Source organism: Dendroctonus ponderosae, unplaced genomic scaffold (genome assembly GCF_020466585.1).
Source record: "Dendroctonus ponderosae isolate FM_Combo_2020 unplaced genomic scaffold, Dpon_F_20191213v2 Dpon_F_20191213_1, whole genome shotgun sequence".
In the NCBI taxonomy this organism is placed as follows: domain Eukaryota; kingdom Metazoa; phylum Arthropoda; class Insecta; order Coleoptera; family Curculionidae; genus Dendroctonus; species Dendroctonus ponderosae.
The window spans coordinates 24,792,759-24,804,765 of NW_026017110.1; the positions used below are offsets into that span (position 1 = coordinate 24,792,759).

The 12,007-nt window shown below is 32.7% G+C and overlaps 2 protein-coding genes and 1 long non-coding RNA gene across 3 annotated transcripts in view; 1 reads left to right on the plus strand and 2 right to left on the minus strand.

Moving 5' to 3' along the window:
* The window catches only part of LOC109539163 (4-coumarate--CoA ligase 1), a 5,816-nt gene extending 4,230 nt beyond the window's left edge, over nucleotides 1-1,586 (minus strand). Inside the window, exons 1-2 of the mRNA XM_048670559.1 lie at nucleotides 1,270-1,586; nucleotides 903-1,113 (exon numbers count right to left, since the gene is read on the minus strand). Coding sequence (XP_048526516.1) covers nucleotides 903-1,113; nucleotides 1,270-1,452 — 394 coding nt within the window. The 5' untranslated portion in view covers nucleotides 1,453-1,586. The remainder of the gene's footprint in view (nucleotides 1-902; nucleotides 1,114-1,269) is intronic.
* Nucleotides 1,587-3,106: 1,520 nt separating this feature from the next.
* On the minus strand, nucleotides 3,107-11,445 carry LOC109544185 (4-coumarate--CoA ligase 3). The gene is made up of 9 exons (XM_019914256.2): nucleotides 10,195-11,445; nucleotides 8,949-9,159; nucleotides 7,051-7,181; nucleotides 5,774-5,999; nucleotides 5,531-5,716; nucleotides 4,160-4,303; nucleotides 3,906-4,093; nucleotides 3,688-3,849; nucleotides 3,107-3,622 (listed from the first exon to the last, which is right to left on the minus strand). The coding sequence occupies exons 1-9, from the start codon at nucleotides 10,405-10,407 to the stop codon at nucleotides 3,338-3,340; spliced, it is 1,746 nt and encodes a 581-aa protein (XP_019769815.2). The 5' UTR covers nucleotides 10,408-11,445; the 3' UTR covers nucleotides 3,107-3,337.
* LOC125502639 overlaps nucleotides 10,702-12,007 on the plus strand; it is a 5,534-nt gene continuing 4,228 nt past the window's right edge. The window contains exon 1 of the long non-coding RNA XR_007280404.1: nucleotides 10,702-10,767. This is a non-coding gene — a long non-coding RNA (uncharacterized LOC125502639). The remainder of the gene's footprint in view (nucleotides 10,768-12,007) is intronic.

The window sequence follows — 12,007 nt, forward strand, 5'->3', positions numbered from 1 at the left end:
TAAACGGGTTCGTTATAACCAGTAAAAAATACGTTGGTCTTTATGGACGACGTTTCAATTAAAGGAAAAAAGTTCGTTTTAACCGAAAGTTCACTGTAACCGGGTTCATTATAAGCGGACTTTACTGTACATAAAAAATACGCGAAAAAGGGTGATTTTTTAAATTTGAAAAACTAAAATTATAAAATGCATCTTAATAACTTGTAAAAATTAAACTTTGGCTAAAATTGAAGATGCTTTTCTGTCACTGTTCATTTTTCCCAGACTTCACGGTGATAATTTAAAAAACCTAGTCGTCTAGCGATCAAGTATTTCATTTACACATGAACAGCATAGATAAAGTCAATTTGAAGGTATGTGCAGTATTTGCGTTAGATAGCATCCAAAGGTTATGGGCCTCTCAATCTATATGTAATCTGCATGAGACAAATCAAGATAAATCGAAAATGATGTATGCACTTTTAGTTCATCTTCAGTAGACGTTCAAGTGATTTTTTACTATATTTATCTGAAGATTGGTTTACTTGAACTTTGCGCTTTACTTAATTGATTTAAAGCTTAATTAGAGAAAAAGAAAAACCCAAAAAATGAAAAATGCAGTAAGCTATTCACAAAAGCATCGCTAGAAAATGACACCAGGAACGGACGAAAAAAATTGGAAAAATTGCGAAATAATATATGCTAATTATAATAATGATTATATACCTGCAAAGGTCAAGTGCAGTGTCCAAAGTCAAATGCATGTAACTTTGCTTTAATCTATTTGCTTCGTTTAACGTCAGTTAATCAATGATTGGACTACATTTCTATTCCTCTCAACTGATTATATTTATTTTTATTCCTCATATTAATTTTTTTAAACAGAAACTGTTCTTTAATTTGTTCATTAAATATTGATTTACCTGGAGTGTATAGAGGATTAATAGTTGTAACTACTAAACCCGCCTTAAGAATACCCAAAGTTGCAATCGGCATTTCAGGGACATTAGGCAGCAAAACTGCAACGATATCTCCGCTTTGTAATTTCAATTTTTTCCTTAAACTTTTATTTAACGCTAAGGAATAGTCCATTATTTGCTTATATGTGTACTTCCTTCCCGTCACTGCACATTCCTGTAAAATATAAACAATTAATTAATCATTTACGAAGCCTTTTACATCATTTTGCATTAACAATATGTGCAAACATTACTAATGCAGTTGCGTTTTAAAATAACCTAATGAATAAGTATGTAAATGCATGCAAAAGAAAATAAAATTATATCTTACCACAGCTATTAGGGCATCATCCCACTTGGAAAAGTGATTGAAAACCAAATCTGGAACACTTTCATTGGAAATTTGCACGTCTGGCAAATCGGAATTAATAATTCCGTAGCCACTAGAAACACTTCTGTAGGCGACCGGAAAGGTACATCTAAGTCTCCTAGATAGGAGCCGGAACATCAACATGTTTGCGAAATCGTAATGCAACTAACAACTTCGATTGATACAGCAAAATGCAATTGAAGCAAATGGAAGTTTAATTCTGATGATTAATTATCAGGCAGACGATTGCGCGATTGTTAATATTTTCACTATATGACTGCCTACTAATTGCATTATCAGCTAGGTAATTTACACAGGCAAGTCAATTGACTCACATACATTTAATTTGCATCTAAGTAAACACGAGTACTGACTAAATCAGACTAATCAAGCTCTGAATATTTATTCTGTAATTAATTAGTCTCTATAGGCTTGTAAATTATATATATTCAGACTAAAGCGCCGAAAGAGGGTTGACAATGAAATTTTGAATCACCAGGATTTTAAAATTTAAATAAATAATTGATTATATTTAAATTGGATTTGGAAAAACAATGAAAATCGGCAAGTCAACAACGAACTGCAGAAAAAAGCGAACACAATGTCACTTTTAATTAACAAATTAGTAAAACTTGTAAATATGTATATGAATCTATAAATAGAGCTCTGCTTGTTTACTGCTGTTGCTATTTTGAGCGTTTTCTTAACGGTTTTTAAACGGTCGAAAGCTTTAATCAAAATCGTTTCTCTCTTCGGGATTCAAACGCTTTTTATCTACAATTTAAGGAGCTTCTGAAGTGGCAAACAATTATTTAAGCTTAAAAAACTTTGATTATTGCACAAAAATTTCGTAAACTAAAAAAAAATTGAAATCGCACTAAATTCCCCAAATTAATACCCTTTCGATCGAAATTAAACGTGGAACAAAAACAAGATTATTAGGCTTTATTTTTGGCTCTAAATCTTTCTTTAATACGAAAAATCGAATAGTTTTTTTCCATCAGGAAGCTCAAAATCGATCAAGCCCAATCATTTTCATTTTCGAAAGATGCTAACAATGCTAAACTATTTTGAATTGAAATATCCGGTAATGATTGTGAATGAACCGCTAATAGTTTCCATATTCGAGAGTCAAACTCTTTGTATATGTAATTCTGAGGTTGAAAATTTGCTTGCTTCTTAGGTCAAGAACAATTCATTGAAACTAAAACACTCTTATGTGAGTTTTTCTTTATTTGTGCAGTCAATTTTAAAAAAAACCTGAAATCGCTCAAAATGTTTTAAATTTTAAACCATTTTCATAGCAAGTAACCGACGACACAGACGAGGTCCTGGTTAGACACACTTTTATAATATAAAATAATCGCTCATTTTGTGCAGTTTTGATCTTTAACCAACTCTATGACATGCCCCAACGTTCTGCATATAAGGGGACGTTTTAGGTCAAAACTATCCATTAAACTTAAAAAACAAACATTTTTTACTTTAATTTCATATGCGACTGAGATAGCCGTCCATTTTTTCTGGAAAGCATGAAAACGTTATTATTTTCATTGTAAGAAATCGGAGAATTCAACGAACTGAGGAATAGACACGCAAAATTATTCTGATTTGAAGTAACCGAAAACGATCGTCCATTCCAAGCCGTTCTGTTTTTTAACCGATAATATTTGCCCTGTTCTGTATGTAAATACATGCATGCTGGAGACGTTAATCGGTACTTTTAGATTTTGGTTCAGAAATTACTGACAGTAATTATTTTTGGATGTTGGAAATAGGAGAAATAACCAAAACATACTTGGCAAAAGCTAATATAAAACTTTATTGTGAGCATTTAACAACAAAAATGGGTACAGGTCTGCTTTGAATTTATAATAAAGTAATTAATCCTAATGCACTTTTCCATAAAATCCCAAAAATGTGTTTGGTAGCTTATTATATAATATTCAAGTTCCTTACAAAGTAAACTCATGTTTCACATAAAACACATATCATCAAAATATGACTGATCAACAATTAAAATAACTGTTTAAGCTTGCTCGCTGAGATATTTCTGTTTCAGTTTGATTCTCAATATCTTGCCAGCCGAGTTCTTCGGTATTTCCTCAATGAATTCAATTCCTCCTTCCAGTCGCTTGTATTTGGCCACTTTACTTGCCACAAAGTTATAGATTTCTTGTGCATTAACTTCGTTCTTCCGTGTAACATAAGCTTTGGGAAGTTCGCCACTTATCGCATCGGGAATTCCTATAACAGCAGCATCTTCTACGCCTGGATGATCTCTGAGCAATTCTTCTAATTCAGCAGGAGCCACCTAAAAATTAAAAAAAAAATAGTTTGGATATGTGCGGACTTGAATTTGTTACGAAAATTACCTACCTGATATCCTCTTACTTTGATAAGCTCCTTAACTCTATCAGTGATGAACAACATGCCATTGACATCGTAATAAGCCAAATCTCCTGTTTTAAACCAGCCTTCATGAAGCGCATTTTTGGTGGCCTCCGGATTATTGTGGTAGCCCTTCATCACCTGGGGACCCTATAAAATAAAAACTAGGTGAATTTTGAGCAATTGGATAACCATTTAATACCTACTTTCACTAGGACTTCTCCCTGTTCTCCTAGTCCCAAAGGAGTGGCGGTTTTATCATCCAGCTTGACTAACTTGACTTCGGTATTTGGAAGCACGTGTCCAACGGAGCCGCTGGAAGCTTTGCCCAGTTTTTCTCGGACTGATTTCAATACCGTGCTTACTACTGGAGATGTTTCTGTGAGTCCGTAACCTGAAATTAATTATTCTTAAAATATAGTTCGAGGAAAAATCTGGTTGGTGGTTCTGCTGCAGCTACCTTGAGATATGAAGACGTCCCTGTTTGCTTTCTCCAAAAATTTGCTTTCATCCAGGGCCCCCAAAGGGGCGGCTCCACTCATAACATTCCTTAAGTGATGGAGATATTCCGGTTTCACATCCGGATAATGTGTTAGAAATAATACTAAAATTCAACAGGTTTATGATTTGGCAGAATAAAAGAGAACTTTCCTAAAGGTGGAACGGATTATTCGCACTTTCATTGCCTTACAAAGATGTTTTAAAACGTTTCACGTTTCAGTTGATAGTAACTTCAACCGTTTTCAATAATCCGAAATAGGGATGGTCGGTATTTAACGTAACCGCTAAAATAACAGTGTTCCAAACGTGTAACCTGAAACCGTAGTTACAGCTAGCCGATTTAACTGTTGTTTTTTGGAACCGTCTCATAAAACCGAAACAGCGGTGCGCACTTCGGACACCGTCGAGCAATCTATCCAGCTGCAGCCATTTGCCGATTTAAACCCATAGATAAAGACAATTTGTTTAGTTGCTGCGATGATATAATTCAGCATTTTTAGTCTAAGTATTTCGTTTTCTGATGTTCTATATTAAATCTTTAAAAAATAGATTTCTTTCCAGAAACTTGCATATGAGCTATGAGCAAACTAAGAGTCTAAGACATAAATTCGATCACGGTTGAAATGTAAAATAACAAACGTTTTAAGCAGAATGTGCAGCTGCATTTAAGCAAGCTGCCATTTTTAAATATAAGTTCAATCAGAGATGAAATGGAAGATATTTGAATAGTAATAAACGTCGTAAGGTCGACATATTATTTGTATTATTTTTTGCTGGTATTTGTGAAACGAAGTGGGAGAGATTATTTTCTAAAGCGGTTGCTATCATAAACGAGCGAAGAACTAGACTCAGTAAAAATCATCTGCAAAAACATTTATTCTTAAATGTTGTTTAATTTTTAAATGAAAATGAGATTTTTAAACATTTTCGCATATAAACCGTATATTTTATTTTATCACTAATTTATTATCAGTTTTTTTGATCTGTAGTTACTTCTGACCCATGTTTTGTTTTTTATTTTAGAATATTTAATTTTAAGTTTACCAATGTTAAGAATTATGATTTTAATAAAGGAAATCATTATATATAATCACTATTTCTATTATCATCATCATCATTCTGCATTTTTAATGAAAATTTTTTTTTTAATTTAATGAAAAAAAAAAGTAACATGTTCTTTTTAGAACCTATTACCAAGGTGAAACTGGTAATTCTGTAACGGTGCAACCCGTTACAGAAAAATTTCTGTTTATTATACCTCTAATCTGAAAGTGTCCGAATAAAGCATTCAACCGCATAATCGTCCACCAGTACTTTTGAAGAAACTTACCTAAAGGTGGCGCAGCAAAAATTATAGAACAGTGGTAGTTTTGAAGAACATCAATAAAAGAGTCCGGTGTGAACTTGGGCAATGGAAGTACTTTGGCTCCTTTTGTCATTAAATTCATGGTAGTTATTGTAAAGCCGTAGATGTGGAACATTGGCAAAATGCCTGGACTTATTTCCTGAAAGTCCCCTGAAAATTTATCAGTAGTTTCTAATAGTAAACACCCAGTATGGTTTGCTAACTTACCATGAGCGAGTTCTAAAGCATCAGTTTCAGCAGTACTAATTTGACAAAGATTGCTAACAATGTTTCGATGGGTCAATTCGACTCCTTTGGGCAACCCAGTGGTTCCACTAGAATATGGCAAGATCGCAATATCGTCTGCATTTGGTGGATCCAAGTCTGGAATATCCAACGTTAAATTGATAATTTCGGAAAAATCGATGGTTCCTTGAGGTAGCAATTGATCCGGCTAGAACAAAACAGATTATACGGCATTTCAGTTAAACAATGATTATTAAGTAGGTGGATACTAATGATTCGGCCGTTAAGGTTTATTTCTGGAAACCGTCGGGTCTATTTTTGCTACTGTAAGAGTTAGAAAAGTATTGTGAAACTTTTTAACACGAGGAATCGTCAATGGAAACCAAAGTGTGTTTCAAAACTGGATAATTTCAGTCAACATTAACAACGTTTTTTCTAATTTTATAAACCCAAAATGTTGAAAATTTAAACGTGAAAAGCAAATTAGTAATCAGGTCCTCAATGTTATTTTATTATCAAAAGACAGATTTTAGGGGTGTCTAAGAAGGCAAATTCCTACCAATTTCCTAATCTCGAATGACCTTTGAGTTCAACTTCACGGGCTGCATCCAATGACGAGGATTTTTTACGGTGTGTGAGTCCTAAGTTCAGCAAAGCCTTTTAGCGCATTAACGAGCAAATACCTTTTGGGCTATTACCTGTTTTCAAACTAGAGTTTTCTACCAAATTTCAGCCTAATTCCTTGAAAATTACCATCTCGAGTTGAAATGAAATAAATCTCACCGCATCCAACCGAAATATTGGGAGCCATAATAAAGGATTGGCGTTAGAACAACGCATTTTAATTAAATAATTTGATGAAAAAGTCAACACTTGACAATATACGCCCTAAAATAAAACTCAACAATTATCGTTGAACTTGAACTTCGCTTTATATCTCTTTTTTAAATTATCAAAGTGCATTAAACTCTATAACAACAATTACGAATTATCAACACATTTTTTTGATATTCCTTAATTGCGAATAATATAAATCTTTGGCAAAATAAACAAACGTATATTTAAAATTAATTATTGAAGTAAATTAGATCCATATGAAGCCCAATCTCTCACAACATGAAAAATAAAAAGATTTCGCAGTGGGCAAACAATTTAAATTGGAACATGAAGATAAGAGTTATCATGAAGAAAACCCACTTTATGGTATGTATTTTATTATTTATGCAAATAGTTTTGGCCTGCATACTGGATTTACTTACCTTCGTTTTGATACAAATTATAGGAATTTTGCCGGGTAATTGAGAAACCGCTTTAGCGGTACTCTCGTACAAATCGCAGGATGTTATCACTAATTTTGCGGAGGAATCCTTGAGTTGACGTAGAATTTCCCCTGGAAATCAGTGAAAACTAGTTTTTAGCTAGGAATAATTACACGAGAAAAAAATTGTTGACAACATGCGTAAGGATAATAACTGTTTGTGTGCTATAATCCAAGGACAATTTCTTAAAAAGTCAAATTCAGTCAATATATAAAAACTGTGATTGCTATATAATATCTCCTATACTAAAGATCTGTAGCTAACGGAAATAAAATTAAAAAAAATTAAAATGTATCCGTCTGATTTGATTCTATTCATATCAATAAACGCGAATGGTTCTAGAGGAAACTGGCATTCGATCAAAAATGATTACGAAAATATACCAAACACAAAATTTACCAATTAAAGAATGTTATGCCAAAGTTTGAATCAAGTTTGATTTTCATATTGAGCTTTGAACTGTTTTAATTTAAGTGAAACTTTATAACACTCATGGCGGATTTAACGAATTTGGGAAAAGCAGAGTTGCTTAAAGTATAAGAAACGATTTTAAAAAATCACAAGAGTTACTTTGCCATTGTATTGCATCATTTGTCAAGTTGCGCATTCGGGTAGAACTTTTCAAACTTTTTACAACCATTTTGCTATTTATAATCAGCCCATTGCCTAAAAAAAGTTGCTTTATTCGACATTATTTATTGATGAGCTGAAAATGGTCACATTGAAACACACCACTCTTGGCCTGAGTAGGTTCACTGAAGTCACATGAACTAGTTTGTATTAGTTTAGTTCGGTTTTATTGAGCAAAGAACGTAATTTGATTTAATTAAATATATGGACATGCTTCGAACGTGTACTGAGTTTCTGTCTCTTCTGTGGTTTTTTTTGCCAGTTTAAACTAAACTGAACTCCAAAGAACCGAACAGTTCATGTGATACATGGACGAAAAAATGCTGTTGAAAGCGAATTAATATTATATCGAAATAATCATATTCCGCATTATATGCATTAAAAGTTTCATAATATTCATGCGATTTTTTCTGTAGCAGTTATCACTTCCATTATGTGCCTAAGTTTGCGCTAAGAATAAAGTCTGATATGCGTTTGATTTGATCTTTAAACCAGTAGCTTTATCAATGTACTGTGTACTGATGACTTAACAATTTACATATTTTTTGATACTGGAGCAGACAAATAACATTGTTCCTCAAAACACTGTATTTATTTTCCTATATGTATTCATACACCCAGAAGAGTAGAGTTGTAAATGCAAAAAAGAAGGCTTTACCAAGTTTGAGGTGGATTTTTTTCACTCATAACACTGTTTTCTTCCAATGAATGATTAATTTGACAAAAATAACGTACACAGAAGTGAAGAACTTATCTTTCTTCTCACAATTTGTAATTTAGCTAATTTTGCAAAACTTTTCATTTTTCAGGCAATCGAATTTTAGTTAGTAGTTCACTCGTTTGATCCGTTAATATAATCGAAAAATCCCGTTCTTTTCAATTTTAGCATAGAAAACTTTTTCATTGAAAATGATATTGATTTTTTATTACACTTTGCAAAGAAATGTTTCTCTTTGAAAGTTTCTGTCATTTTTTGTGGTGCGGAGCTGAGCATCATCGAGCTTTCTTTAAAGTTATGATGAATTTAGTATTAGATGTTGACCCAAACACAAAGCGTTAGAATTGGCGCTTTTAATGCAAATAAAAAAACTATATATTTTTCGTTGTTTTAATTTCCAAGTGCCGCAAGAAAGAAAAAATGTTTAAAAGAAAATATTTTTTGATAGAATTAACGAAATTAAATTGATATTTAAAAACTAGTCGCTCACCTGAAGTGTATAATGAGTTAGCAGTTGAAACAATTACACCAGCTTCCAAACATCCTAAAGCAGCGATTGGAAATTCTGGACAATTCGCCAAGTAGATTAAAGCTACATCTCCTTTGTTGAAACCCAATTTCTTCCTTAAAACTTTGCTCAGATTTCTGCTGAGCTTTCTCACTTGAGAAAACGTGTATTTTCGACGAGTTAATGGACATTCCTGTTAAGAAAATCGTTTAGGTGCCAATCTTGCCTTAGTTACTTTTTAAGGTGATGTTCAGTGTTCATACATGTTCTATATTTATTCCAATTATTAGGATTTTACGATTTAAATTACTTGAAAGGATCGCCAAGTACCGATGTATCAAAAATAGGGATAACCTTTGATCTCCTGTTTATTTGCTTAATAAGAAATGCGAATTCATATTCATTCACATATTGTGTACAGACTATTAAAGCGATAACAATAAGTGCTATAGTTTAACGACGTCGAGAGCTCAAACTTCTCGTTATCAGTAGATCTAAGATTTAATTTTCAAGCGTGCAAGATGCTTGTTATTATTTTTGCTTATTAATTGTTCAACGCCAATTAATTGCTGAAACGCCCGTGCTATTGCTCTGTTATCAATGTTTAATTTATTGCATTTATTGGAAAACATTACAAAAGATACGTATTTATATACATACGTAAAACTCGTGTCTGAAAATCCAACAGATTCTCCGAAATCCAGCAGATAGACTTTTATCAGAGGCCTGTTGAACAGGTCACAAAATGCGTTGTAAACCAATATTTTAATTTTTTTGACTGATAATCCGTGAATAAACTTATTTTAAGACATCAAATGTTTTACACTTTAATTCTAGTTCAATCACAACTTTGTGATTGGAATAATTTTCCGCATTTGGAGCACGAAACTTTTAAGGCTCTCTTTTGCGTATAGAAGACTAATTTTAGAAATTTCCTTGTCTCTAGAAAATGTTTCTTAAATCGCAGTGTTTTTGTGGAAAATGACTTTTTGAGAAAAAATCCTTAAAGAGCAGACGCGCAAGAAGTTTACTGTTCTAGAAGAATTTGTCAATTTTAATAATTTTTTGAATTAGGTATTAGGTAGTTGTCAAAATATTCTTAGCGACGACTTTAGTTTCGAAGAACAAAAATAGTGAAAATGCTACAGGGGGTGTATATGGCTTCGGAGTTTAATTGTCTAGAACCATTTTACTGATTGAGGTTCTAATAAATTTAAAAAATACTTACAAAAGCCGTATAATCCGCAAATGGTGCCGTTTTGCCAAAAACATACTCGGCCAAGCTCACATTAGGAATCTGAACCTCGATGGGACTAAACAAAATATTATCTCGAATATTTCGTCTAGAACAAGTCACACTAAGACATCTTCTTTGAGCAGTTCTGTAGTGCTTTAATTTGGTGCTGGGCACTAAGAATCTTTTCGTTATTTGAAAAGACATCGTCTCTCATTGGAGTCTAAGAACCATATACTGAACGATGCACGTCCAAGTCCAGAAAAGTACTACGGATATGCACGGGAAAAGATAAATTGAGTACTCCCGTAATTTCTTGTCCCCAATTAGTCCAACTTTAACGAAACAAATACAGTTTAATGTAGATAAGGCGCACGAGCTAACCGACAAATAAAGAAAATATTGAACTATCCTATACAAGATTTCGAAATTATATATACAGATATCAACATTCGAATCAAGTTGAACCAAAGTTGACGAACCACTACACAATAAATGGACTTCTAAAAGTGAAGGAACCCAACCGCTACGAGAAACTCAAGACATATTTTGCACCATGTTTATAAGGTAATTCATGCTACTTCCAAAGTCCAATCAACAGGTCCAGCTTAAAGCTCTATTCAACGCTTAAGTGGTTTTATCAGATTAATAAATAGTTATTTTTGTCTCACGGATATTTATTTAAATAAATATCTAATGTAAAATCCAAAGAGTTGGTAATATGGAGAAATAACTGCTTAGTAACAGATGCACCAGCAGAGCTTCGAATGTTTTATTGAAAATAATGTTTTTCGATTTTGAGTTCTCGTTGGGAAAATAATGTTATTTGAAATGGGTAAGAACGTTTTTTGGGAAAGCAATTTTATCAATTTTCTGAATATTTTTATTATATTCCTTTATTATTATTTAAAAACTTGTTTTCGTATAATAAATAAATTAAGAGAAAATGATTATGTTCTTTGCAGCAGAGTTTGCTTTAGGTCCAAATAAATTATTTTCCCGAGAAAGCACGTAACTGAAGATGGCGCAAAGTTATTCAAAAACATTGTTTCTAGAGGATAAATTGCTGATAAAAGGACAAACGGGAAAAATTGTTTTCCACCACGGCCTACAATGACTCAAAAAAGTCACAAGTTTCAGTATATATATAATAGTCGCCTAAAACGTTCCTTAACTAGAATTGTTTTCTCAATTAGAATAAGATATTTTGAATATTATTTCCAGCTACTTGAATAGTCCGACTCTGTGCCGTATTGTTGACCATTTCAGTTGAACAAATGTGGGACATTATCAGTAGATTAGTGCTACCTGCTTGAGGAATCACTTGCTTGATTTTTTAATCTAATTATTTAAAAATAGGATGTTTGCAAATAATAAAATTATTGTTTATTAGCCCTTAATCTCCCAAGAAAGTGATCCAAAAGTTGCAGCTTCAGTATTACGCAAAAAGAGTTTATGAAAGCTGTTGCAGAAAGTGCAGACTAAACAGGAAAATGCCACTTTAAATCTCCAAGAAGAATTTTCGGTTCAAAAATATTTGTTAATAGTTACGATAAAAGCTACATAGTTGGCACAAATTTTAAAATTAATGGCTGAATTCCAAAGGGCTACAATTGCGAGTGCAACTGTTAAATATTTTTCATTTTTCAACTTGCCCAATAAGTTTTATTTTTTCAACACGCACTCCAGATAATAAAGATAATAACCCGAATAAGCTACTAAATAGTTTACAGCGTCTATCTGGAAATATCTAAAAAATTAAGAGTAAACAAGATGCTGTTTTAGAAAAATGGGAAAGCAAATCGGA